At 44.7% G+C, this 27,130-nt stretch overlaps 1 protein-coding gene and 2 pseudogenes across 1 annotated transcript; 1 reads left to right on the top strand and 2 right to left on the bottom strand.

Annotated features, from left to right (window-relative positions):
- Positions 1-27,130, bottom strand: part of LOC149327124 (alpha-tocopherol transfer protein-like) — a 563,535-nt pseudogene that overhangs the window by 249,312 nt on the left and 287,093 nt on the right.
- Positions 750-9,116, bottom strand: LOC149327129 (uncharacterized). The gene is made up of 10 exons (XM_089563437.1): positions 9,063-9,116; positions 7,273-7,453; positions 5,369-5,487; positions 4,524-4,646; positions 4,261-4,456; positions 4,110-4,175; positions 3,823-3,957; positions 2,301-2,335; positions 956-1,175; positions 750-887 (listed from the first exon to the last, which is right to left on the bottom strand). The coding sequence occupies exons 1-8, from the start codon at positions 9,114-9,116 to the stop codon at positions 2,304-2,306; spliced, it is 906 nt and encodes a 301-aa protein (XP_089419563.1). The 3' UTR covers positions 750-887; positions 956-1,175; positions 2,301-2,303.
- Positions 10,129-11,106, top strand: LOC149327128 (uncharacterized; annotated as a pseudogene).

Here is a 27,130-nt window from a genome sequence, read left to right as displayed (position 1 = left end):
CCTTCTCAGCAGCCCCAAGCAGCCCGCGGACTGCCATAGGCTAAAAACGAACGCGTTGCTATGGCGATGCAAGCAGGTGGGCGGAGCTTTCGGGCTGCCCGAGAAAAACAAATACCGGACTCGAGTCCGCAAGTAGTCCCGGACAGTCCGGTACTGAAAAACAAATGCGCCCAATGTGTAGGCGTGCGGATGTGTTGAACGCGAGTGGCAAGGTACTTCTATGCCTATGTATTTATTTTGTTTCATTTGTGTTTTCTTTTTGGCACTCTGAGCAATTGGTATTTGGTCGCGGAAATGCTTTTCACCAGCACGGGTCACCAGTACCCCTGGTGGAAATTTTTCAACTGGGAATCCAACTGGTTCCAGTTCAAATGGTTTATGGAACAATTCCCAGTTCGTCCCCACTGCAACTGGTCCTCAGTGGTCCCCACTGCTACTGGTTTTTTGGTACTAAAGGCAGATGTAGCGATCTCCAAATGACGCATTCGACAATGGAATACATAGATTACAGTGTGGTGCACATAATTGCTAGTACGTAGTTTTCATTCAGAACAAAGCTACCCTGCTTAAATAGCTTGGAATGACATGTCAGGAGTTACATATTGCAGTTTTATGTGACCAAACATTATTTTTGCAGTCATAGAAGACCACCATGATGTAATCCATGTATTCTAATGTCTAATGCATTATTTGAAACAAGATAACATGCAACTTAAAACAAGTGTTAATACTCTGTTAATATTTCATTCCTTCATACAATTCTCTTAGTCCATTTTCCGCAGCGCTTTCCTCACGTCCTGATTTTTTTCTGTAAGCAGGCATGGCACGCTCCGCACAACGTATGACACGTTGATGCCTTTTGTGGCATCCCCAATGCTTTATTGTGGCTGCAAAAAGAAAATGAAGTCTCATTTAGCCTTAGAGGAAAGCCAGCAAGCAGCAGTGCATGACTTACCTGTCACGACGTCAACTTTTTGTGGCGTCAAAGGCTGCGTGGGCTTTTCGCCTAATGCGCGCTTCTTGGGAGCGATCACGCCACTGAAGCTTCGCATTGCAAGCACTTCACTTCTCCACACCGCCTGTGCAGTGTCCTTACAGACTAATGTGGCCTTTTTATTCGCCAATATCTTGGCGGCCTGTGCGCTCGAAATCATTATCCCATCTTTCAAATAGAACTGCAATAGAAAAAAAAACAGCCAATATATCACGAACCAAAGGACAGTTAAAACCTCACCACTGCTGTGCAGGAGAGGTTCAGCAGGAAGACTGATTTTGTTAGCGTGGTAATTACATCACAGTTAAAAGTGCCACTTTTTGTTAGCATACTTCAATAAAGACAGGCTTCTCTACCAACTGCCGCGAAGTGCATACTGAACCATAAGTTCTAGGCCCTACTGCATGCTGCAGACCTGGTGACAAGGTAGTGCAAAACCATTGCCAAAACTCATTGCTAAAGAAGCAGCTTTCTGTGCACAACTTTTAAATACTGTTACGAAGTGGCAAGCCTAGGAAAAGCACGACATGATGAAAGATGATAATATGGTTTAATGGCCGTGGGCCTAGCACGAGCGCTCCGTCCCGCGCCACTGCCCTCTTCTTCTTCGTAACACGAATTATCGTACTACGATAATTTAACAAAACTTCTGTTTGGGCTAGATGGTGCATAGCTTATTTTGAAATGAATTCAAGCGCACAACAACACGCACACAAGAGAGGAAAGACACAGGATAGGCGCTAACTTCATCTGATTTATTCGCAGGTAAGAGAGCAGATTATATACATAAATGGAGACATGCGCAGTAAAGAAACACATCGTCAGTTCACAATGCGTGCTCGAGATACCTGTACTCTGCCTGCAAAAGATTAACAGACGTGTCACTCACACAGTCATATGCCCTCTTTTCCTGATGTGAAAGGCTTCTAATAGTTCACGTGCCGTCTTATCACCGCCTCTGCAAAGTATCTTTATCTCTTTCAGCCGCGGGCCGCACACTCTGCCGTTCGCACAATTCTCTGCCAAATGTGTCCCTCCGCCCGTTAACGCCTGCAAATGTTCCCCCGCCCGGTCATTGACACACCGCCCGGTCTGGCCGATGTAAGCCCATATAAGCGCATGTCTGCATTTATGTATATAATATGCTCTCTTACCTGCGAATAAATCAGATGAAGTTAGCGTCTGTCCTGTGTCTTTTCTCTCTTGTGTGCGTGTTGTTGTGCGCTTGAATTCATTTCAAAAATAAATACTACGAGCAACAAAAAAACTTTCAAGTTTTGATTTAGGGCAATGAAAAATCTCTTACCATTCAATCTTTTGCGTAGGTGAAATCTGGCTTTGCTGCAGAAAAACAAGCGAACACACCAGTTAGCAGCTGCAACAATAAAAACACCGCAAGAAACAGACACCATTACCGACTAAACGGCCCCTGAAATCATTATCAGATCAAGCCAGATAACTCAGGCCCAGAGGCCATTACTAAAATGTTTCTTCAGAAGCTTCCGCTAGTGCTGCACCTTTCCTCAATTTATACACCCTGTGGCAAGGTTGTCTCTACTGGGAGAACACATCTTATCATTTTAAGTGTGCGTTTAAATTTTGCCCAAGAGAAGACACAAGGGAAATTACTCTTTTAAAACCAGGAGCAGAAGTCTGGATAAGCCTGGTAGGTCACTCGTCATACTGACTGTACAATGTGAATACACAAATGCGCAAGAAAATTGGACTGGTGCCTCCTGCCAAGTAACGTTATTTGTACATCCACATGGCAATTATTAAGAGGCTGCATTCAGGAGACAACCCGAACAACATTAATAGAACAAGTGGCTGATGATGACATTTCTGTTTATATTAAACCGCCCGTGCTGTGACAACTGCACAGAGCGACAGAAAACAGGAAAGGAAGAAGGGAGCAACAAACGTTTTTGAAAATAAATCGGGAGATAAAATCACGAATATGGTTAGTTTACGGGGTTTAACATCACAAAGCAACTCAGACTATGAGAGAAGCCGTAGTAGAAGGCTCCAGGAATTTCGATCACCTGGGTTTCTTTAAAGGGCACTGACATCGTACAGCACATGGGCGCCTTGCTTTTCGCCTCAATCAAAAAGCAGCCGCCGCAGCTGGGATTCCATCCCCTACACTTGACTTCAGCAGTCAAGCACCCTAACCTGTGAGCCACCACGGCGAGTAAAATCAGGAAACAACACGCCGATGGTGGGAACCGAACACACGACCTCCAAATATCATGTCCGGAGCTCTTACCACTGAGCTACATCGACAACATTGGCGCGTCGTTATTCCTTCTACTTTTAATTATCTTTCCCCCTAACTGATTACATTACTAATTGAGGTGCACACTAAAGTAAAAAAAAACACCGGACTGTGTGCTTCTTTCCTTTATATATATAGACACACACACACACACCTTGAATGAAGCAGAAAGAGTGTCTAAGTGAGAAAAAGTAACCTCGATAAGGAGCTTAAAAACAGATCTAAGCCAAACAGGGTCAAAAAGCGAAACCACTGGAGATGTAACAGCAGTGTCAAAAAGTGATCACATAAATAAATGATAACAAACAAAAAATAGCAAACATACAAGCTTTCCAGAGCTTAAAAGAATCTAAATGAATGTACAGTCGTGTTAAAAGCATGCAAAAAAGAAGCACACAGAAGCACATGAATAATCAGCACTTCAGATGTCCATCCAAGTAATAACGCTCCTTGGCCATGAAAGGGAAGCTAGACTCACACATTCATCCCCAAGGATTCATCCACATTCATCCATAAAGAGTGCACATTATCTTGCTACAATATATAAAAGTACCTTCTTGCCGGACAGCTTCTGGTGCTGCACGCTCAGGCACAGGCGGCTGCTCCACAATTTCCGGACATGTACCTTCAGTTGTGTTGCCTTGCGGTTCTTCGGGTTCACCGTAATGTGGCAAGTTTTGCTCGAATTCTGTTGGCACAGATGATGCAATCACATCAATGTGGAAATTTCAAGAGGTGCTCTGTTGGGCCTTCTTTAATGCTCAACTAAACAACTGCATGTGGAATAGCACCTACTAAGGCATAAAATAAAGGATGCATTTAGGTAAGAAGGAAGCTTACCATTGACCACGACGTCATGCCGACTTAAATCTTCAGGCCCGGTCTGACAAGCAGCACGTGCTTCCACTAAAAATCAGGAGTTATAATCAATTCAACATGGCAATGAGACAGGTAAAACATTCTAGTTTGTGCTTAGGTGTGAAATTCTTACAGTCAAATATTTTTGATTCAAGGCACCGCTGGAGTGATATAACCTGTTCTAGCAGACAGTCATTTTTCTTCTGGAAGTGGAGCGCTCTGCTCTTCCAAATTTTTTTTTCCTGCCAAGCTTTTTTAAGCTCACTTGTCGAGCAGAGAGTGTAATCGTCGCTCCACGCATCAGATGGCGTCCTTGATCGCGCGACAACCTGCACATAGTAAAATTGTGTCATTTCCTCTGTGCACTGCCAATAATATGCAAATTATGCTTCACACTTTGTTCTTCACAGCAGTTCTAGACCTCTTTCTGTCGTTGCTCGACAACGCTGCTTTCAGATTGTCGTTCAATATTGTTTTACAGGCAACAGACTTTGCCGCTTCCCGGTGAACTTTCCGCCTCTGCAACATACAAGAAAAGCCACTGCTCAATCACTTGCACACATAACATGCATAAGTATACACATTTCAACATGACATGCATAATCCATATGCCACCATGGTTTTTGTGCAGTAGGAACTAGAGGCAGCAAATAGGAGAACCACCAGGCTGAATTCTCCAGGCACTACTCTCTGATTGACTACAGAAAGCCATTATGCTATGAAAATAGTGATTGATTTTCGGCGTCATAATAGGGTGGCATTCAAGATCACATGCGCTCACTACACTTCCTAACACACCATACAGTCTTGTTTCAATCAACAGAACCGGTATGTTTACGGTGGTTGACGACAGCTGGTGCGCAGCTCGCTTTTACTGCTTTTCCGCTTGTGCCTGATTGCCGCGTGGACAGAGCGCTCGTCACGGGGGCGTTTAAGCGCTTTTTGCTCGCTGATTCGGCCTCCACGGCCCCGGCAACGCTCTTTCCAGTTTTCTTATCGCGGCAACCAGGTATTGCCCGCTAAGCTGCCGCGGTTACATCTCCTATCGTCAGACACCGCAAACATTCCAGTAGCATTATCTCGCACCCGATGACTATCGCTTCATGTCGCTGACGGCAGTCCAGGCCACGCTTTCCGTCATTCGTGTTAAGTCTGTTGGTGTCTGTACCGCGATTTCACTCAATATATAATAAGTTCGAGTGCTAACCCGGTGTATGCGCGGAGCCGTCATAATCGCTTACCTTTCTTTCTTTCTTCTTGTCGTCATCGCCCTCACTGCTGCTTTCTAGCTCTTCAGCATGCAGCTTAGGGATATGCAGCCTCTTCGTCGCATGGCGCTTTTCGAGACCTGCCCTGGTGCCTTATAGCAAAAAAAGATGTGTTAATTACGGTACATATGTCGAGACTGCATGCACTTACTATTCAGCCTAAGAACCTGAACACTATAGACCAGATTCTTTTACCCTCACACGCAGGCTGCTGGCGCGCCCCTACTCTCGACACCAGTCGCCATGTATCGGCGCGCGCGGCCCGGTGGACTGCGGGTCGCGCCGGCGCTGCGCGTAGAATGCATGTTTACGTGTTTGCTTCTGTCGTTGTAGTGCTTCATCATAACGTATGAGGGTGTGTGCTGTGCGTCACTACTCACATTTTCCCTCTACCAGACAGTACTGCGGTTATCTTGCGCGCAGTTAGTCGTTACCGTGACATCCCCGAGTTTTTTCCGTTCATTTGGATGTAAGTGCGGCGAGGCAGTGCGCGTCTGTCTCGTTGTTTGTGCCCACCATGATGATATTGATATTGATGATTTGTGCTCGTGTCCTGTCTTCACCTTTTCTGTGTCTCGTTTTTCACGCTACGTTTTTCAATGATGATATTCTGCTGGCTCAGGATTCTAAACGCTGGCACCGCAGCGGCGACGCTGCTCCACCGAGCCGCTGGTGCGGCGGCGCTGTTCAGGGAAATTCTGGAATAGTATTGCAAACAGCAAGGATTTTTCCCAAGGAGTAGTCGGCCAGGTAGCGTACGGACTGGAAACCGGCACTTCTAAGCAGATTTCTGCGCTGGCGTGTCGTTTGTTGCCGTCTTTTACGGGCGCTATCATCTATGATAATTTTAGGCACAGGAATGTGGATTTATTGATTTCATTCAGTGGTGTAGTAACTGGATAGGCGAGCTGCAGACTGAAGGTTGTCCCGACGAAGCGCGTGTTTTCGATCACCTCCTTGCGCTGAGCTTGCTCTTGTTCCCATTAAACACATTTCATGCACAGGATTGTAAGCACGACCGCTACCGATTTCAGTTGCTCTTTCCGCACGCATGTCACAGGGATGAAGAAGGGGGGGGGGGGGGTAAAGGGTTTACCTAGTGTCTTTCTGCTTTTGCTATCCACCTTAATCATAGGAAAATATGCGGCATTTTAATACAATCATTCACACTTAGCCAAACGCCTACGCAACGCTGTCACACGCGGCGAGAGCTACCGAGTAAAATGAACGCGACTTCGGACCTCAGAATTCGTGAAAGCTGGATTCGCTGCTAATATCTATTCAAGCTTTGATAATTTGAGCAAAAGTACGTTTTTATGCACCAGGTTGCATAAACCATGACAAATTTTGTTTTCTGTTGGCGCTGCGACTCAGTTAAGCTCACAGCGGTAATTTGTTGATAAACTGGCGCACCACGCATGCGACAAGAAAGCCCTATTTGTGGGTGGTACTTTATGACCGAAGGATTATGACCGAAGGATTAAGAGTGCATGGGAATTGGAACTGCATGCTAGCCGCACACCTAATACTTGATATTGAACAAAAAGTTTTTTTTTTGAGCGGAGCACCAAGACGGTAGCGATATAAGCACGAGCGCGTTCTAAGCGTGAGCACAATTCACGTGAATGTCAAACTAAATGTCATTAAAACGCATCAATGTGCTCCCTTTGATAACGTGAATACTTCCTGCAACGCAGCCACGGTGCGGAAGTATGCTCGGCAATGTTTATTTAGCGCCCGAAGCGCGGCTATATGCAGGCGCGGCCGCGGAGCTGCCGCAGCCCCGCAGTCCCCAAAGAAACGCCCGCACCGCGGCGCGCCAGTCGGCGGAAGATGGCCGCGCCCAGGAGCGGCTCTGGATTCTGGTCTATAAGTGCCCGTGTTCTCTTCATTGACGGGGTCCCGCCACATCACTGAATACAGAAGTTTGTTGTTAAAATCCTTTTCATTTTGAGGACTGAAGTCGTCGATGTCAAGGGCTGGCACTATGTGCAGTCGATTCCCCTCCTCGCGCACAAAGCGCAGAAGCGCAAACATGACTGAGAGTGCAAGGTAGAGCTAGAAAGGCAAAAGCGAAAACAAAAGACGTAAGCACATACAGCGGAAGAGATTTAGCAAACATAATGAAAGAAAACATCGCAAAAACTTACGCTAGGATAGGATCAAGGCGTGAATCCACAACGCATACCTGTCACTGTTCGACTTGGATTGGATTGGATTGGATTGGTGTAGCTTGCTCCGTTCAGTGCTTTCTTCAGAGATAGTGCTGTTTCGTTTCATTGTTAAATTATTACCAAACGAGCAATTTCGCAGATTTACACAGTTTAGTAAGTACTATTAAATATATACATAATACCCTCAGAATCGTTCAAAACTATTCCTTACGTGTTTGTGAGTTTTTGTGTTTCTTTTTAATTGTGCGCTTTCATCAGGCAACACCGGCTGTTCGTGAATCTGTGGCAATTAAAAACCTTTATGGAGTAATTTCTCATTGTTTTTACTTTAGTATCTTTTAAGCTTTTTTATATTCACATCCACAGCAAAAGTGGTGGCTGTGTCGTCATCGCTGTCGCCATCGTCACGATCAACATCAACATCGCCTTTTTGTCTTTCTGCTACCCCTGCTACCATCGCCTGCTTCTAGGAACGTTCTTCCACGGGGACCCGCCGTGACCGTGATTAATCGTTATCGTCACGAAGCATTCACGAAGCACCGAAGCTCATTTGCTTCCTTGTGTTGTACTTAAAATTGTGTGCTCGTCTGTGTTTTTTTCGTGAGAGTGATGAAGCGGCGAAAGTGCTATCTGGAATACGGCGGTGATATCGGAGGTATTCCGAAGACCACTAAATACCGCATAATGAACGGTCAGACACGTGAACCTGGAGTGACAGGAACACCAAGCGCTGACACCGTACCACCAGCGGAAGTAAGCGCAGTGGACAGGCAATGTCCAGAACAGTCGGACGGTGTACTGCCGCTGCTTGAGTCTCCCATCGCAACGCTACCCGTAGAGACGAATAAAACAGAGCTCCAACGACCGTCTTCGCCCTCCCCAATGGCGCCCGACGACAGTGCTGCTGAAGCAGCATACTTGGAGCCTGGTCAGTCCAGTGACTGTAATTCCGATGAAACATCACCAACCGATGAAGGTAGCGCCTGTACAAACGCCGTTTCGCCACACGATCTGCTGGCGCTAACGCTTAACTTTGCCACTGAGTTCGGGCTGCCGTGGAAAGGCGTCGAAGCGCTGCAGAATTTAATCTCACATGTCCTTTGCCGGCAAGACCTTCCTAGAACAAAGTATCTCTTCAAGAAGTATGTAGGTGTTGGGGTCCAGGCCGCGCGGTTTCATTTTTACTGTGCAGAGTGCATGACGTCGTTAGAAGAAACGTCGGGGAACCTCTCGGAAAGAAACAGCGTGCTAGGATGCTGCACAGAATGTGAAAAAAACTACTGTGGCAGGAAGCTACTTCAAGATGGCCATTTTTTCTTGACGCTGCCGCTAGAGTTGCAGCTGATCTCTCTGCTCGATGATAAAGAAGTGACAGACGCACTTTTTCACCGGCTTGATGATATTGCGGAAAATAGAGTGGAGGGCATGAGTGACCTTACAGATGGCCACTTATACAAAAAAACCCGATTCGCTCTTTCCAAGTACGACCTCACGTTCACAATAAATGTCGAGGGAGCGCCCATCTTCAAATCATCAAAGTATTCCATCTGGCCTATCCAGGTCACAATAAACGAGCTACCAGCACACCTGCACTGCAGAAACATATCAATCCCAGCTTTATGGTACGGGCAAACTCATGCCGACATGACTCTCTTCTTGCAATCATTTGTGCGAGAAATGAGTGAACTTAGAAAAAAGGGAATCACTTGGAAAGCTGTGCTGCAAACCATGCATTCAAAGGTAAGTTACTAGATGTTTGTCACAACCATTCTTTGGCTTCTGTTCTTTGCGTGCAAAAATTAATGTATTTTATATGCACTGGTATCTAGAGAATACAAAGTGATGCTTTGATACTTATTCTAATTCTAGTCTTCATATTGTTATTGCAGGTGTATTGCTTTGGCTGTTGTGCCGATTCACCGGCAAGGGCACTCCTACAGAATATGGTCCAGTTCACTGGCTATTACGGCTCTGGGTGGTGCCTTCACCAAGGGGAGACTGTTGATGGTAGGTAAATGCTGATGCACCTGCATGAATAATTATTTTTAGATTATGCAGCTGCTTGCATTGTGTAAAAGGCCTCAATTATAGTTTTACACTTGACATGGCATTTTGATGTCCATAACTTTATTGTCTGCTTGGACTCCGTTGCTGTCTAAATAATCAGCATTCTGTACAAAGGGATTGTTTATTTAGCTTTTGCCAGGAATTATTTGTTTAATGTCGCCATGCATGATATTGAGCACTGACTTATACATTTGTGTTTGATAAATGTCTATCACTTCAGTATATATACCCTGCCGCAGTGGCCGCTTTTGAATGGAGGTGAAAAGCTAGGTGGCCATGTACTGTGCGGTGTCAGTGCACTTTTAAGAACCCCAGGTGTTTGAAATTTCCAGTCCTCCATTACGGCATCTCTCATAGCCTGAGTCGCTTTGGGATGTTAAACCCCAGTAAACCAACCACTTTAGTATAGCTGTATGTTAAATGATTTTCACAGTATTGGCGTATGTATCATATTGTCCCCTTACACTTGATATTTCTGGCAATGCAGGAACCATGAAGTATCCTGTTGGTGCCGCTTTAGAAGAAAGAAGCAGCTTTGTGACTAAGGAACAAATGGCCGACGCTGCAGCATCTAAAAATGTTATCGCCGGAGTTAATGGGCCATCACCCCTAATGAACCTGAAGCACTTCGATGTAATCTGGTCGTTTACACCAGATTACATGCATTGTGTATTGCTAGGGGTAGCTCGCCAGTTCACTGAGCTCTGGTTAACAGACGTGCATGAGCCCTATTATATTGGCTCCCCCCAAGTGTTGGAGTTATTAGATAGTCGCCTACTAATGCGAAAGCCACCAATGTGCTTATCCCGAATTCAGCATTCTTTGCTGGTAAGAAAATTCTGGAAAGCCAAGGAGTGGCAGCAGTGGCTGCTATACTTTTCTTTGCCATGCCTTGACGGAATACTGGCCCCAATGTACTTGAAGCATTTCGCTCTTCTAGTAAAAGGCATCTACCTTTTTACTGAAGGATACCGTAACTGCAGCAGATGTTACAGAAAGCACTCATTGCCTCGTTAGATTTGTTGTTGATACACAGTATTTGTACAGTAAGAGGCAGACAACATTCAATGTCCATCAAATTATGCATTTGCCAAAAAGTGTAATCCTCCGAGGGCCTATGTGGGCTCATTCCTTCTTTGTATTTGAGGCAAAGATTGGCTCTTTGAAACAGCTGGTGACATCAGCCAAGGGTATTCCACTGCAAATTGTGGAACGCTTATTGATTATCAGCAACAGCCAAAGCCTTATGGCAGTGGCCACTTTGCAGACTCGGACCTTTTTGTCAAAAGGTCCAAAATTGAGTAGCAAGGATGCAGTGCTGCCACTGGGCTAAGCACGTGAAGTGAATGCACCGCTGCTTGCATTTGTCCAAGCTAATGTCAGCATCATTATAAATGGATCAGTTGTTGAGCATGACCGAGTCATAGTCCCTGGACGTGTGCTCCATAGTGAGCAGCACTGCAGGCCAAACAAAACAGACTCCACAGCTGTGATGACTGTAGAAGGTGACAACCTGGTAGAAGGTGACGGTAGAAGGTGACAACCTGCACATCGGAATGCAAGCAAACTGGATATCATGGCTCGTGCACCTCCTATCCATCGGGTTGTGAGCTTCATGCCCCACCATGATATGTGGAAGTGACGTTAATTCAAACAGCCTCAATGCAGTTGGTACCTTCCAACCATGGTGATGCGCATCAGCCTTGCGAGAACTCGGGAAGTGCAGCCTTAGCCTCACAAGACACACCAGTGGCTGTGTTTGAAGGAGCCAACTGCCGACGCAGTGGCATATTGCGTCACAGCTGCACCACTTCGCCAAGAGTGGTAGGAGGATTTCCCGGTATCTGGGAATGCGATTTAACAGGTCGTTTGAAAGTTGACCTACCCCAAAAAATTCCTAAGCATAAACATAATTTTGCAAGTCGGCGGATACCAGAAAATTGAAAACTGCCTGATGCTTTGAGTTGAGTTCATATGACGCCATACTTAATATTGTACATTAACTTTAAAGCGTCGATCATGCATCAAGTCACAAGGAAATTAGGCTCCACGAGAGCACAATGGACTAAAAAAAAATGATAGACGATTACGGTAGTGGGTAAGGAGAAATTTGAGCGCAACTCTTCACTCTCCGCCTGCCACCGCTGGTAGGTGACGTGTTACGCTGCTAGCCACCATCCCGGACCTTTTCGTGGCAGCTGCCTTCCAGATGGCGTTTCGCTCTGCTACGTAAACAACCGGTTACGGCGGCAACGTCGGCGACGACTATGACGACTACGACGCGGAACGAAGGAAAGACCGCCCAAGGGCTGCGCTCCAAAATTTCACGTGTATCGCTGCAAAGATGGCCTGCAGTGAAGTCGGCAGTCAAAACAGCGTCTTGCATCCTGGAGTAATAAAGTGTGTGGCAAAGCAACGAGGTAGTTTCGGGAGCGTAGACAAGACATAGAGCGAGTGTATGCAAACATTATGGCATTTAAGAGCTCGGTTCCTGTGCCTCCGTAAATAGGCTTGTCCGCCATGCATTGCATGTTCTTGGCGCTGTGGCCGCCTAGCCGTTGATTAAAGGTCACTCACCAGAGGTGCTTCTAATACCATGAACCAGATTTGTTTCACCAAGTGACCAAACAAGGTATAGATGGACGACAGGGCGGGAGAGAGAACAGCAATTGCAGAATAAACCATTCAAAAAGGCTATCAATAAATAACAGGTGAGCAACACCAGAAAGTACAACGTGGGGAGAATCGAGTACATTTTATCAATGGAGGCAGTCTACAAGCGTTAGAGGAATGAGTATGTAGCGTTCCACGCAAAGCTCTACATTGGAAAATGATTTTATAAGGTAATGATGAAGCCGATGGTGCGGACCATTTGGACATATTGTTCTTAGCCTTGCACAGAAGATAGGCCTATTTGGAAAACAGAGATGGAAAGCACAGAGTGCGGCTCAGTGAAATGCAGATTTACTGAAGGATAGAAAAATTAAAATTATGGTGGAGTAGGTTGATAATAATTCAAAGATGGCAGGATATTGATTTAAAAAATTTGTTATTTGTGTTCATAACCTGTGATCATCATAGTTGGTGCGAGATCCGGACGCCTAAACTTGATCTTCCTTAAAGAGATATGGAGTGTGTTTGTTTCTGTATAGAACCTCAAAGTTTGAAAGTATAGAACCTCAAAGAACCTCATGGTAACATATACTGACGCGCAATTTCAAGCGATAGCTTGCATTTGAATAGCTTACTGATCTTTAGTATACAATAGGCGCTGAAGTATCCGAGCATTTTTCTTTTTTTGGACTTGTTCTAATTGCACATATTGAGCGATTTTGCCGAGAGTGCAGATAATCAAGGTTTCCTTTTGTTGTGTCTGACCATACTAGGGAGCAGTATGTTACACGTGAAAGAAAGAGAACGTAGTAAATTTGTTGCGTTACTGGAACTGGAAGATAGCAACTGGGTCTGTTTAGTATAGCAACAGCGCGTGAAGTTTAGTTCTAAGAGCATCTATGCGCACATTCCAGGGAACGTTTTCGTGAAACATAACACCTAGAAAGCGAATGGTCTTAGACTGGTTGATAATGTTATTCCGGAACTTCAAGTTGAATTCACTTTCGTTTTTACTAAATAAAAAAATAACATTTGTTCTTAGGTAGGCACGCTTTTCCAAACCTACATAATTTGATGAACGGGATCGAACCGCCGAACTCTTCACTCCCTAAAGGCCCCAAGCAGCCAATATTATGTTCTTTCCTCTCTTTCACGCCATAAAGAAATAGTCGTATAATGCTGCCATTGTTGGAATAATAATATTTCTAGAATATAAACAATCTTAGTACTTAGTACTCTCACCTGAGTGCGTGTCCCTCTGCAGTCAAAGGCGGGTGAGGCCGTTGTTCCATGAGGAGCGCATGAGATTCCTGCGGAACAACAGCAAATAGTCCATATGCGGTCGGCCTCAAGACAGCATTTGCCAAGGTATTAGATATGTGCCTCGTGTAAACGGCCTGCATACATGTGTTTTTTGGTTACTTGGCTACTTTTTATAAAAATTTATGAAATGAGTAGCGCTTCGTATCCATGCATGTTTGAAGCAAGTTCTTTATTATTCTGGCCAATGCAAGGTATGTTGAATGCTTTCTTTCCTTCCTAACATTTCTAGAGCCTATGCTCATGTTTTTCTCTGTTTTCAACTCTGTGCAAATACACAAGGTGCCATTAGTGATCAATGGCCTTAACGCCCAAAGAAATTGAAAATTTCCAAAAAATCAACTTTTTGTAACCATTCATTTCTTGCAGAAACAAGGAGAGTGAATATGCTTTAAACTAGGCTCGTAAGCAACCCGAGAACATTAGAAATGTTGATATTTACACACGGGTTTTTAATTACGGCATTGAATTTTTCGCTATGTAGAGAGGTAGAAACAATGATTCTTAAATACCCATATTTTTCTTACAAATGCCCCATTTTAAAAACGCAGTGTGCACAAATGCATTAACAAGGACAGAACTTAGTTGTAAGGCACATGCGCAATCAATATCTCAGTAGCAAGGAAATTAGAAAACACAGCTCGCGCAACTCGGCTTTCCTTTCTGCTGTCCTCCTCGGCTTAGCCGAGCAACCCTGTGCATAGGAGATTAAAGCCCTGAAAACTCATCATCCGCATCATACTCCCGTCTACACGCACAGCAGGACAAACGCCTCTTGTACGCCAGCGGTGGCTACCCTATCCGCAAACTTCATTTCGTCCACTCCGTGCTATGCTTGCCCTCTCTTGGAACCTAGTCTGTTACCCATAACGAACATCGGTTGTTTTGCCTTGATATTATATGTCCGGCTCAAGCCCATTTCATGCTCCTTATGTCGACCAGGATGTCATCAACTCGCGTTTGTTCGCTGACCCACTATGCATTGTTCCTGTGATCAAATATTTAATAAGATAATAAAGGTTAAACTTGGGTGAGTGTTGTTAAACAATATGGAAGAATAATTGTTGACAAGGGCCGAATGACGAGAAGGACAATTAGTTTTATTCGCTCCCTGCAAATTCTTTGTGGTTACAGATAAAGCAAATCGAGGACTGTTCCTTAGGAACCTACAAGGTTGTAACTTCTAAGATAACTGTGATGTTAGGTTGAAGCCTATTACAGATATTGTGACAGTATTGCGCTATCAAGTTCTTTCAAACCACATGACAGTTCATTGATGCGAAAAAACAAGACAGACCCAATATGACGTTCAACATCCAATTCATCGGGATTTGTTTAAATGTGATGTTTCAGAGAAATCTAGCATTCATTTTTAAAATTGACTTTTTCAGGTGTAACCGCGACATAAGTAGCATAGTGGTAACACTGTTTGCGGAGATAATAAAATGATGAATCATGATGGGGAACTAAGTTCTCATATTTCATGCTTTCGCTGTTATTGCTAGTCGCCGGCCTTTAATCAAGTTTATGCATTCGGCCCTTAACACGGCTATAGAAGTTATTACATCTTCCAAAAACAAAAATAGTTTCGTCACTGCTGCTGACAATATCTTCATCATTTCTCGCGCCTTTGAAAAGCCTTGCGTCCTTAGGGCGTGCAAAAAAATGCCTAATGACATACGGTTTTAAAATGCATCGCAAAATTAGCTTCTCTCCCCCTCGCGTTCCTGCGCTCGCCGCTGCTCGATGCTGCGGCTCACAGGAGGGAGAGGACGACCATAAAATAAAGTGGGCTGGTAGGCGTCGCCTTCCTGGCGCTTGTAGCAAAGAGCACGAAATCTCCAAAATATTAGCGCCACAGACAGGTAAGACGGTTAGTGCGTTTCTCAATTTCAAAAACTTATTTGCTCTTGCTGAAGACCAGCTACAAATACCTATCCGCTACCAGGTTCTTAACTTTATAATCTTTAAAAGGTTAGCAATCATTAGTTCATCTTTTTATCAGCTAACTTAATTCACTGTTTTCTGGTGTGTGTCAACGCTTGTAACTTTGTACTCATATAGGACTATTGTTAAAATTTAGTCGCAGGCTTCCGAGCAACACACATTTCGAAAAGAAAACGAGACGTACGCAAGAATGTCAACATAGTGCCCTCGAAATTGAGCGCACTTTGCAGAGCACATTTGTTTTTCTCCAGCCTTTACTAACATTCAAATTTATCACCCTTTTGTACAGTGTCATGTGTCATAAAAGATGAGCGCTCGGTCTCCTGTGCCTGTACTATGCTCCTGATATCCGCGACTTTGCTAATCTTGCGTGGAATGAAGGATTCAAACTGTCTGGGTGTCATTAGTCTATACTGTGGAAGAAATAGGTTCGATGCCATATTTCTAAAAGAGAGCGTTCGAGCTGGGCCCAACATCACAGAAGGAAGAAGAGTCCTGCACGGCGCCCAGCCACTAGGATGTATGTTCGAGAATAACAGCATTTGCCTTCAACAGCAAAGTAATTAAAATTTTAAGTAAAGGCAGCTTGTAATTAACTTTGTTATTGCTAATGCGTTGAGCGTATGTACTCTACCCCGTTCTTTGTTTGTAAAATTCTTTGCCTCGTTTTCTTCCCTAAAGAAGAGCGTCTGGGCTTAGCCTACATCTAGTGAACACCTGAACGACGTATTTTTCATGCCTGTTTAGTTTAATGGGGAAACAAAAACATCGCTGTGTTTCTAGTAGCGCTTCAGTGTGCCACCCACTCAGAAATACTCCGTTAAACGAAGAATATTTTTGAAAAAATAAAATATTCAGAGCGGCGGAGAGGTGGTATGGTAAAGCACACGGACGAAGGAGATTATTATCCAAAGTGGAAAGTCTAGGTTTGAGGACCTGCCTCGTAAGAGGAAGTTGGTTGGTTTATGGGGTTTAACGTCCTAAAGAGGTTCAGTCTATAAGGGACGTCATAGTTAAGGGCTCCGGAAATTTCGGCCACCTTGGTTTCTTTAATGTGCACTGACATAGCACAGTACACGGACTTCTAAAATTTTGCCTTCATCGAAATTCGAGGAAGTCCTTGCCGCGATCTACGATTGAGTGTTTCACCGAAAAATGTGTTGCAGCTATGTCGTATCCGGCAACCATGAATTGCATCACGGTGTTATTTATTTTGCAATGAAGATAGCTCTAACCGCACCAAGGGCGAAAACAGTTCTATTTTTTACGCTATAGTATGAGAACGACATGTCTCTGCACTGACCGGTGCTGCTCAAATGGGGCACCTGCAAGGCGACAACTGGTACCTCAGAAAACGGCTCTTGCCTGAAGGAAGGCATACTGTTGGCCATGCTGGTACAAATCCATAATGAATACTACAGGGTAAAAAAAAAACGAGCACACGTAAGAAAGGCCACACACGACAAGCGCTTCTCGTGAGTGTCCTTTCTTACGTGTGCTCGTCTTAGTATCCATAGTGCCTCTTGCCTCCTGCCAAGAACACGGAAAGGTGAGTTGCAGCTGCAGCCAACCACCTGCCACGGCTTGCTGGTGGCAATCTGGTGAGAGAAAATCCTACTCTCTTCTAGGGCAGAGCAGGGAGAGATCGGAAGGTGCCTGCCTCGGTAACAACTCTGTCACCTGTGAAAATTCGTAAATGAACTGCCAGTTGCAACAACAAGCTGTCGCTGTTGGCAGATGCCAAGGTAAAGAAAGCTAAATGCGCGTCTTCTCTGGAGGGGAGAGGAGATTGGGACAGACCGAATGTTGACTGCCACGGGAGGCAGCCTGTCAGATGCCAAGGTTGGCAGTTGTTTAAGTAGAAAGGGGCATATTTCTCTCTCCACTTTTATGGTATCTGTGCTTGTGCTTGGCAGCTCAAAATGAGGTTATTATGCTATCATTTTGTGACAGCTAGTGTTAAAGAAGTGTCTTGGAAGTTTTTTTACTCTCTTCTATGAAAGGCATATCCGGCAAGTGAGGCAGGCGGCCGCTTAGTTTCTGTTGCCAAGCTTCGCCTTGTTCTTGCATTGTTTCCTCAGCCACCGCCGCCGTGGTGGCTCAGTGGTTATGGCGCTTACCCGAAAGAGGTGTGTTCATTCCCGGCCGTGGTGGTCGAATTTCGATGCAGGAGATATTCTAGAGGCCCATGTAATGTGCAATGTGAGTGCACGTTAAAGAACCCCAGGTGGTCGAAGTTTTCGGAGCCCTTCACTACGGCGGTTCTCATAGCCTGAATCGCTTTGTGACGTTAAACCGCCACAAGCCATCTTCAGTCGACGATCTTGTACCTCAACATATGATATCTGTTAACAGATTTGAATTCCTAAGAAAAAATCACTAATATTAAACTCATGCCTGTCGTTCCTTTTTATTTTTTTATTTTTATCCTTCTACGAGGAGAGTTGCCGGGGAGCGACGAGCGTAACGCGAGACCATAGGAAAGTGCAACAGGGGCGGCTACTGGAGGAACCGCCGGAAGGTGGTTACGCTGGAAGCGGGACATGTGGCAACAGCGCAGCAATTCCCGCCGGCGGATGGTTGTCGTGGAAGGGGTGGAAGGAAGAGTGGTGGCGAGGGCGTAGGAGGGCGCAGCCGGTGTGTGGTTAGTACGGGAATTAACCGGAGGGTAGTTACTTTCGAAGGAGGAGTATTGCTACCGTCAAACGAGGAGCTTATTATCCTTCTATCCTTCTCATTTTGGGATCTTACGGTGGCGTAACCGGAAGGTGGTGTCCAAGGGAACCGTCCGAAAGGCAGTTACTCGTAAAGGAAAACGGTGTAGCGAGAGCGTAATAAAGCTTAACCGGATGTTGGCTACCTTGAACAAACGAAAACATGGCGAGAGCATAAGAAAGCGTAGCCGTAGGGTGATTTCCGCGATAGGAGGAAGGAATGGCGAGAGCCTAAGGCGAAAGCAGTGTGCGCTTGCCACGGCAAACACCCAGAGAGTATTTGCTTGCAATGATCATGGTTGCAGTAAACGCAGGGGAGGAAGGCCAGGGAGACGAAATGCGTAAAGAGAGGATGGTTACCAAAAAAAAAAATTATCCGGAGGGCGGTTGTCGTGGACGGACAAGGAAGAGAAGGGTGCCAACAAACTAATGTAGCACGGTCAACGTGCGACAGCTGCTGCGAAACCTGCCCCTGTCCCTTATATTTTTAGTCGCTTTGGGACGTTTAACAAACCATTTTTCACTATATTTTACTTTCTTAGATTGCCTGAGACACTAGGCTGGCTGCCTTCGTACCGTTTTATAGCCCACAAAATAGCTCGCAAATAACATGTGCTTACGTCACTGTGACACCACAAAAAGAGAGCACGGTTAAGCCTTACCGGAAAAAGTTATCAAAAATGCGCCAAGGGAAATCACAATCCTCTTCATTTTTTTCCAAGGACTACAGTTATTTCCAACTACGAAAGAAGTTCATCTACTTCTCAAATACAGAGTCGCTGATTGCATGCAAAGGCAAGGTATAAATTTTTCAGTTCCTTGTGATTCGATTCATTTCACATTCTCTGATCGCAGCGTTGAGAAAATGTAAATGCTATCAGCAGTAGATACAAAGAGCTGCGACGAGCTATGATCGATGACCGCATATTTTTTCGACCGCCCTTAGCGACAAGGCTCGTATTAATCGACGAGAGACTGCTGGAACCGGATATTGTTTAACCTTTCCTTTCTTCACTCTGACAATTTTTCACTTTTACAGGAAGACGAAATACGAAATATTGGCCTTATAAAAGCGACAAGACATCTGCTTGTAGCATTCAGATATAATTAATGCTGAGGATTCATTTCGAATGCATATCGCAATTAAATAGTCAGAAAAAAAAATCTTCCAACTCACGTCAACTCGCCTTTCCTAGTGAATTTTAGAGGGCCACCGCTCATACCACGCAACAAGGTCATTTGTGTGCGAGTGTTTGCAGGACATCTCAACAAAGACAAATTGCCACGAGTATTTGTAGAGTTTGTTCATTTTTAGCTGCCGGCACGCCACTTTTTCGCTTTGTTTGCGATGCAAGACGCAACCAGAAATATCTCAGTTGATCGCCTCCAGACAGAGCCGATTTTTCGTTGTTCCAGAATGTTGTTGCAACTTTGCTCGATTTATCTCGAAAGTTCGCTATCGGCTTTAAACTGAGCACCGCCGAGAGCGGCGGGCATTCTGTTCGACGACCGCCGAGCACGCTTGTTGCTAAGCTGCCGCCGAGTGATTCACGGGCGCTTTGCTTTGCTTTATGGGGTTTAACGTCCCAAAGCGACTAAGGCTATGAGAGACGCCGTAGTGAAGGGCTCTGGAAATTTCGACCACCTGGGGTTCTTTAACGTGCACTGACATCGCACAGTACACGGGCCTCTAGAATTTCTCCTCCAAAGAAATTCTAGCCGCCGCGGCTGGGATCGAACCCGCGTCTTTCGGGTCAGCAGCCGAGCACCATACCCGCTTAGCCACCGCGGCGGCTTCACGGGCGCAAGCAAGCCCAAAAAATGACAGAATTGTATATATCTCCTTAAGGTAAAAAATGCGAGAGTCTTTCCCTCTCCTCTTTTTTAGAGCCTGCGCGCTCAGCTCTTTGTTTCCCGCTCCTGCGTTCCGCGGCGTCGCCTTTGTGTCTCCTAGCCAGCTCCGCAGCTCAACCAGCGCGCTGCCCTAGCTGCGCGCGCTCCTGGCGCCATTTCTGTCGAACGCCCATGCCGAAACGCACAGCCGCCGCCATTCGCGACTGGCTATTTTCTTTCACTAAAATATCGTCCGCATACAATAAATCCGGGAGCCGTTGCTCAACGACATTTCCACCTAATCTGTACGAAAGTTTATAACCTAGATTACTTCCTTGTAGCCTTCTTTCCATATTTATCACCCAGAGCATGAACAGCAGTGGTGATACAGAAGAACTTCGCCTTAATATTTTGAGTACCTCCACAGTTTTCGTACTTTTTATCCCTTCTCTTGCAATTTCAACTTTATTATTTTGGTAGATTTCGTACTGAAAATCGGTTACGTGATGACCTTGCACCTTCATCTTTTAAAATGGCCCACAAAAGCTCTCTGTTCACCTTGTCATACGCACCTGTTATGTCCAGAAAGGCTAAATATATGGTCTGTTTTCCGCCTTTGCTATTTCTCAGCATTCTGTGAGCCCGAACAGGCTATCATCTAAGCGCCTACTCCTTCTGAGCTCATTCTGAAGTTCTCCGAGTATCCTATTACTTTCTACCCATGACTGCATTTTTATATTCACCGCCGCATTGCCAGCCTGTATATAACAGATGTTACCGTAATTGGTCGGATGAATTTTATGTCCATCTTGCCTCCTTTTCTCTTTATAAATCAAATTCATTTTACTCTGTCTCCAGAAGTGTGGAATTTAATTACTTGTTATGACTGTCCTAATGCTTTTACCAGCGCTTCCTTTCTTTTTGGACCAAGTTCCTTAATCAGCTTAATTGGAATCCCGTCTATCCCTGCGAATGTGGAGTTAGGAATATTTGCTTCCGCCTTTCTCCAGCGAAGACTAGTCAGTTCTCTGCTGTTCTCTATTGTGCTTTCCTGTGTTGCTCCCTCACTTGGGAGATTACCATATCGTCATTCTCAAAGGACGCACCTACAACTCATGCAATATAGTTCACAGCGTCTTCTCTGTCTAACCATTTGCCCTCAGCATCTTTAACCTGTTCCTGCTTTCTTTCGTTCGTTTTACTCAGCCAACTTACATGGTTCGAGAATTTTCTTGCCCCCCCCCCCGCCCTCAATTGCATCGCGAACTTCAGCCATCCAATGATCAGAGGACTGCTTTATTTTAGCCTGGACGAGGACCTGAACTTGGTGTTTCTTTTGTCGATAAGATTCCTATTTTCGGCCTATTTCCTCTTCAGATAACTGCGCCCTCTTTGCTTCTCTGTGCTCCCTTGAAGCCACCGGTCGTTGTTTCGATGGCCTCCTTAATTTACATATTCCTCCAAATTCGTGGATTCCTCTTTCGTCTCCTGCCGTTTACTCCCTTTACTTAGTGAATTTTTGTACTAATCAGTGGTTCTAACTGGTTAGAATCCCACTTTTTCATGGGACATTTCCCGATTGCTTCCTCTGTCAGGAAAAAAGGGGTTTGGCCTCGGCTGCTCAGCGGAAAAGTCACAAATAATCCAATGTGACATGTTCTTCAAGATGGACGTCGCGCCTGGCAGGAAAGTGATTTCAGAATTTCAGACCCTGCGAATACTGTGCTTGTGGCGACCGCCTATGTGACTCGAATGATAACGAGAATTGCAAATAATTGAAAGGTTTAGGGAAGAAGTTATGGTGAGTCTGGTACAAGCCGGGTAAGGCCTGGTATATCAGAAACCCATAAATCAAAATCCAAGTACCGAGGCACTACTTCACAAAGCCTATATACGATGCTCTCGGCCCTCGCGAAGCGGGCCTCTCCCAGCAAGCTAGGGGACCTAGGCGTGGCCAAAGGCTACTTAGAACATCAGAAGATGTAAATCAGCTCCCACGCTCAACGGCTCCTGCTAACTACGAACGGCGGGTCTCTACTGAAGAGAATCGGCTACTGAGATTGCCTCGGGAGCATCAGAGGTCGTAGACGTCAGGGACAAATTTATGTCGCTCTGTACTGCCCTCCAGATCCCGATTCAAGAAGGAGCCGGGAGCCAATAGTCTCAAAAACTATTTGAGAGTAGATCGTATGTCCTCTACGTCGACGATGCCTGGTTTGCTGGAAGCTCTGTGGCTGCTGCGGCGGCAGTCGACTCTGCGTACAGAGAAATAGCCAGCGTCACCTTCAGAGACTGCAAATATGCACAGCAGACTGAAGTGGTCACAGCACCTCTAGCAGTAACCATCGGCAACGTGAGGGGAGAGTGTCTGACCGTAATCAGTGACTCGCAGAGATCCTGCAAGGAACTGCCCTCAGCGGAACACTAGGTACGGCGTCCATGCGATTCATTCATCAACACGGCGGTACAAGCTCCAAACACAAGTTTCATAGAATATGGACACCAGTACACGCGGGGCTCTCTGGGAACCACACGGCTCACGTCATTGCTCGAGGCGGCACTTACCTAACGGGGACTGAAACGTAGCTACCGGGGCCTGTTCGTATTACTGCAGCACATAAGGGCCAGTATAGTAGACGATACCCACCGCCTTACTCTAAGCTCAGCAAATAGAAGGCGACACGCTGACACCAGCTTCAGCCAGGTCCCTTCCGTGCTTATACATACTGAGCACAATGCCTCCCAGCGGGAATGAGAATAGATGTCTACACTGCGGGGATAGAGCTACACAGTTTCAGGACACATGTCCTTGTCAACGTAACAAAGGAGTGCATTCACATAAACGTTACACCTTGGATAAGTGCCAGGCGACCTTGACCAGCACAGTCCTGGAGGACCAGCTCGCCTTCAGACCAAGCTTGCGCAGCGGCTGTCTCCTTGGGGGCCCTAGGCTATAAGAAAGAGGCTTGAAGCGACCCACACTTCCGCAATCGAGAACATTTGGTGAGAAAAGCTTACGCTTCTTCTGTGTGGAGAATTCAGTCAGGTGAATATCATTAATTTCTAGAGGGCTCCCAGCTGAAAGCTTTCTTTCGTCGATAGTTTTTTGAGCCTATTGCTTTCTGGATACTTTTGTTTAGCCGCAGTAAAAATACCTCTCTAACCGAATAAGTGAGTGCGTCACGCGTTCATGATCTTGCATTCCCGTACCCCAGTTAAAACATTTTTTTGCGGTAGCTTGTACAGCTGTTGATAATTAGAGAATGTAGTAATGATCTTCGTCATAGAATTTCAGATAACAGAACTGTTCCTCAAACCTTCAGAAGAGACAATGTTTCCGTTGTTCGTGGAGATCAAAATGTGTCCTCCGTTTGCCACTTTGATGCTAGGAGTGCAGCGTGGGATAACACAAGATCTGTAAGAAACAATCATGAGAGCAAAAACTATGGCACTCAGAAAATATTGGAGTGACATTATATGCCTAAATGTCAAAACGTTTTATTGTTTGACCTTTTTAGTCGAATGCTGGTGACATCGCAATCCCGCACATAAACAAAAAAATTGAAGCTTTATTATGAAAGATCGGCAGAGAATTTTGCCGACAATTAGCATTCGAAATGCGTCTTACAGTTAAACAAGAAAATTTTGTTGTCCTTAACAAGCAATTTTTCTTTGCATTTTTCTATGCTAAAAACTCAGCCGTCATTAGAAAGTGAAATTTTTTTTTAATGTCATAATGGTGCTTCGTTGCTATGGGGCTGAAAATATTTAGTTTCATTTTCCAGCCCTTGTCAAGTAGCTTCGTTCAATGATAACGTGTTTTCTGCTTTTACAACGAGAAGATCCTAAAAAGCAGTTCCGCTGAATAGACCACAGGAGAACGCTGCTCCTCGGAGTGCCACAGAAGGAAACTTTAGGAGCAAAAAGCATCATATCTGAGTGGGGGACCAACTAGCGCTGTCCCGTGTAACACAGTATTTTTAGACTCGTTGGACAATTAGACTACTGCCGCGACATCACAGCGAGAATCTGCTGTTACTGTAAACATACAGAAAAATGTGCGTGGGAAAAAGAGAAGAATGGAAAACATGGAAACGTGTTATTTAAGATGTCAGCTCATCTTGGGAAATATTTTCTACGGTCATTCAAAATAATGCACGAACGCTGCAGGTTGTAGGATTATTTGTCATAAACACGAGTTGTGCCGTCATCACGTTCACTAAGGCCGTCTAAACCAAAGCTGACTACACTTTCTGCCCAGTCAGCGGTAGCTGAAGCGTCAACGGCGAATAGACGCCGCCGGCCCTGAAAAGGAGCGCGCCCACAATGCACTTCGTGTCCTTGCCCACCACCGACGTCAGCTTGTCGCTGAATTATTCGTACCAATTCAAAAATAGCAGCGTATTAATTATAATTCCATCTTTCAGCTGCCGCCGCGGTGGCTCAGTGGTTATGGTGCTCGGCTGTTGACCCGAAAGACGCGGGCTCGATCCCGGCCGCGGCGATTGAATTTCTTTGGAGGAGAAATTCCAGAGACCCGTGTACTGTGCAATGTCAGTGCACGTAAAAGAACCCCCGGTGGTCGAAATTTCCGGAGCCCTCCACTGCGGCGTCTCTCATAGCCTTAGTCGCTTTGGGACGTTAAACCCCATAAACCAAACCAAACCATCTTTCAGCTGCAGATCCGGAACATTCTCCATGTGCAGAAACTCCTACCCGCTTCGAGTTGATATTCTCGCATTCCGCTGATTGACGCACCGTTTATGATTTTTACAGTGTGTTTGCGAGTGACCTTAAATATCTGAGCTTTTTCAGGCAATTTTGGTGTCAGAATATATTGTTCAAAAAACTATGCTTCTGCAAGTTCACGGCTTACCCTGTCCGCTATACACTGAACAGTGAATACAGAGCCATCTTGTAGCGCGGCAATCTATGAAGCTCACTCAGGGAAAACTTAAGTTGTTATTTCACTCAGTCCGTTAATGAAAACACTGTATCCAACAAGTCAAGACATTTACACGACGTATTATGGACTATTGAGAGTATTCCTGAACGCATATTGCTTTGTTTCTATTGGTCAATTTAGAACTTGTTAAAAAAATACTAATTTTTCGTTTTGAGAATAAAAATTGACTACTATTTCGGGGGTCTTATGAAAAGTTGCCGTATTTTGAAAATTATGTCTCATGTGTTATCAAGTCAAGAAGTATACTTCTGGCCTATGCTATATAGCTCGTTTTTTATCGCAAGTATTGAATATGCCTTCGTCAGTTGTGCTGTTGCTGGCGCCCTCAGAAATTCAGGTCTTCCAGGGATGTTACATGAGCCACACTATGCGTCTTGGAAGCAAGACCTTTCGTGTCCTTACTTTTGTCGAATTGTGTACAGATTAGATTCATTTATAATCCATCACACGCACTTTACTTGTCCACCTCTCACATAGCGAGAATTCTGGCTTTGAAATCTTGGAGCCCATTGCAGTATAACACTGTTTCCTCACAAATCTATTCATCATATCAATCCCGTTTCACACAGCACTGGCTTAAATAATAATAAAGGCCACGCCGGCTGTTTTGTTTGGATGCCTCGCACCGAATCACATTTAAGCTGAAGTTTCCTAACTGAAGACAAGATTAAAAGTAGAAGTGGGAGCAGGAGCCAGCGTACCTGCAGTTTGTCTATTTGGCTCCTGCCTCTAAAAAAAATAGTAGTATGTTTATGTTTGTTCTTTGGTTGCAAAGGCTTGAAGCGCATCTGGGTGTGTTCGGGCAAGAACACGCACCCGTTTCCATGTGGTAGAAAAATGTGAGGACCCAGTACACTAAACTTCAGATTTCCGCGAGAAACTTCAGGAGCATAGAAAAGTGACTTTTCAGGAGACGGAAACATTGATGTTCCGATCACTGTAAGATGACAATCTGAATCCACGTCCAAGGAAACAAGGATAAAAAAAATTCCACCAGTTACGTTCAGAAGCAAAATAATGTGGGTTTAATTTGAATCGAGGCAAAGAACATTTTATTTTGCAGTGAACAGTAAACAATAAATTAAACCGGTTTTTTGCGAAGCTACTGAAAAATAGTTTTCGGCATTTACTCAGGCTTTATTGCTGATATCTGTCAACATTTTGCAGGCCTTTTAACTGCTTGCACACGAAAATTTGTAGTTCTAAACAACTAAATGCATTGTCAGTGTTCGAAGATTCAAAACGATACGGAAATTCTCAACTTTGATACGAATTTTCATATCTCACTTTGATGGGTTTTTCGAAAAGTTTTGCTTTCAGAACCTCACGAGCTTATAATACTCCGCCTACATCACTTATATTATTGTTAAGAATTTTTTTAGCAGCACACAGCGGAATATTTGTCATTTCCTTACCGACACTTCATAAATTTGGTACAAGGAACAGTAGTGAGAAGTATCATTTATCAACGAAAGAAACAGATAGTATCTAAAAATAAATTTCACGCTGGCAAAGTTACAAAAGAACACATTCAACTTCGCATTTTTTTCCTTACTTTTGTTATAGAAATTGCTGACCGGAAATATCAGTGCGATATCACTTAGGCTGTCGTCTAGCAAAACCAGCGAGTTTCTCCCTAACGAATTTCCGTGATTGCTTCAAAGCTTCGTAACGTCGTTAGCACCGCAAAATTTGTTATTTTAGGGCTAAATCTTCGACTACCGACCCACTCTTCAACCTTCTTTTTTGCAAATTTCTGTGATTGGTTCAGAGGATTGTAACGTTGTTAGCCCTGCCAAATTTAATATTTGAGGACTAAATGCTCGAGTACCAACCCACTCTCCGACCTTGTCCCACAATTAATCCGCATTATTCCTATCACTATTTCAAATTATTCATATTATTTCGCCATCCAATCCAAATTAACGAGGTTGTGAAAAGAAAATGACGACGCTGAGTTGTAATTTTTAATGCTTCAATAAATATTACGGATGCCTATTGCGAAATATTTCGGTGCAATATTGAGTCTAGATTTGATAAAACCAGTCTGAAATATCTGGTGTTTGCGCGCTCAAAAGACGACCACGTGACGCCGTCAGCT

The sequence above is a fragment of the Amblyomma mixtum genome, chromosome 10, assembly GCF_055824585.1.
Source record: "Amblyomma mixtum isolate Tamu chromosome 10, ASM5582458v1, whole genome shotgun sequence".
In the NCBI taxonomy this organism is placed as follows: domain Eukaryota; kingdom Metazoa; phylum Arthropoda; class Arachnida; order Ixodida; family Ixodidae; genus Amblyomma; species Amblyomma mixtum.
The sequence above is the reverse complement of the archived record's forward strand: the minus strand, read 5'-3'. Positions and strand labels throughout refer to the sequence as shown.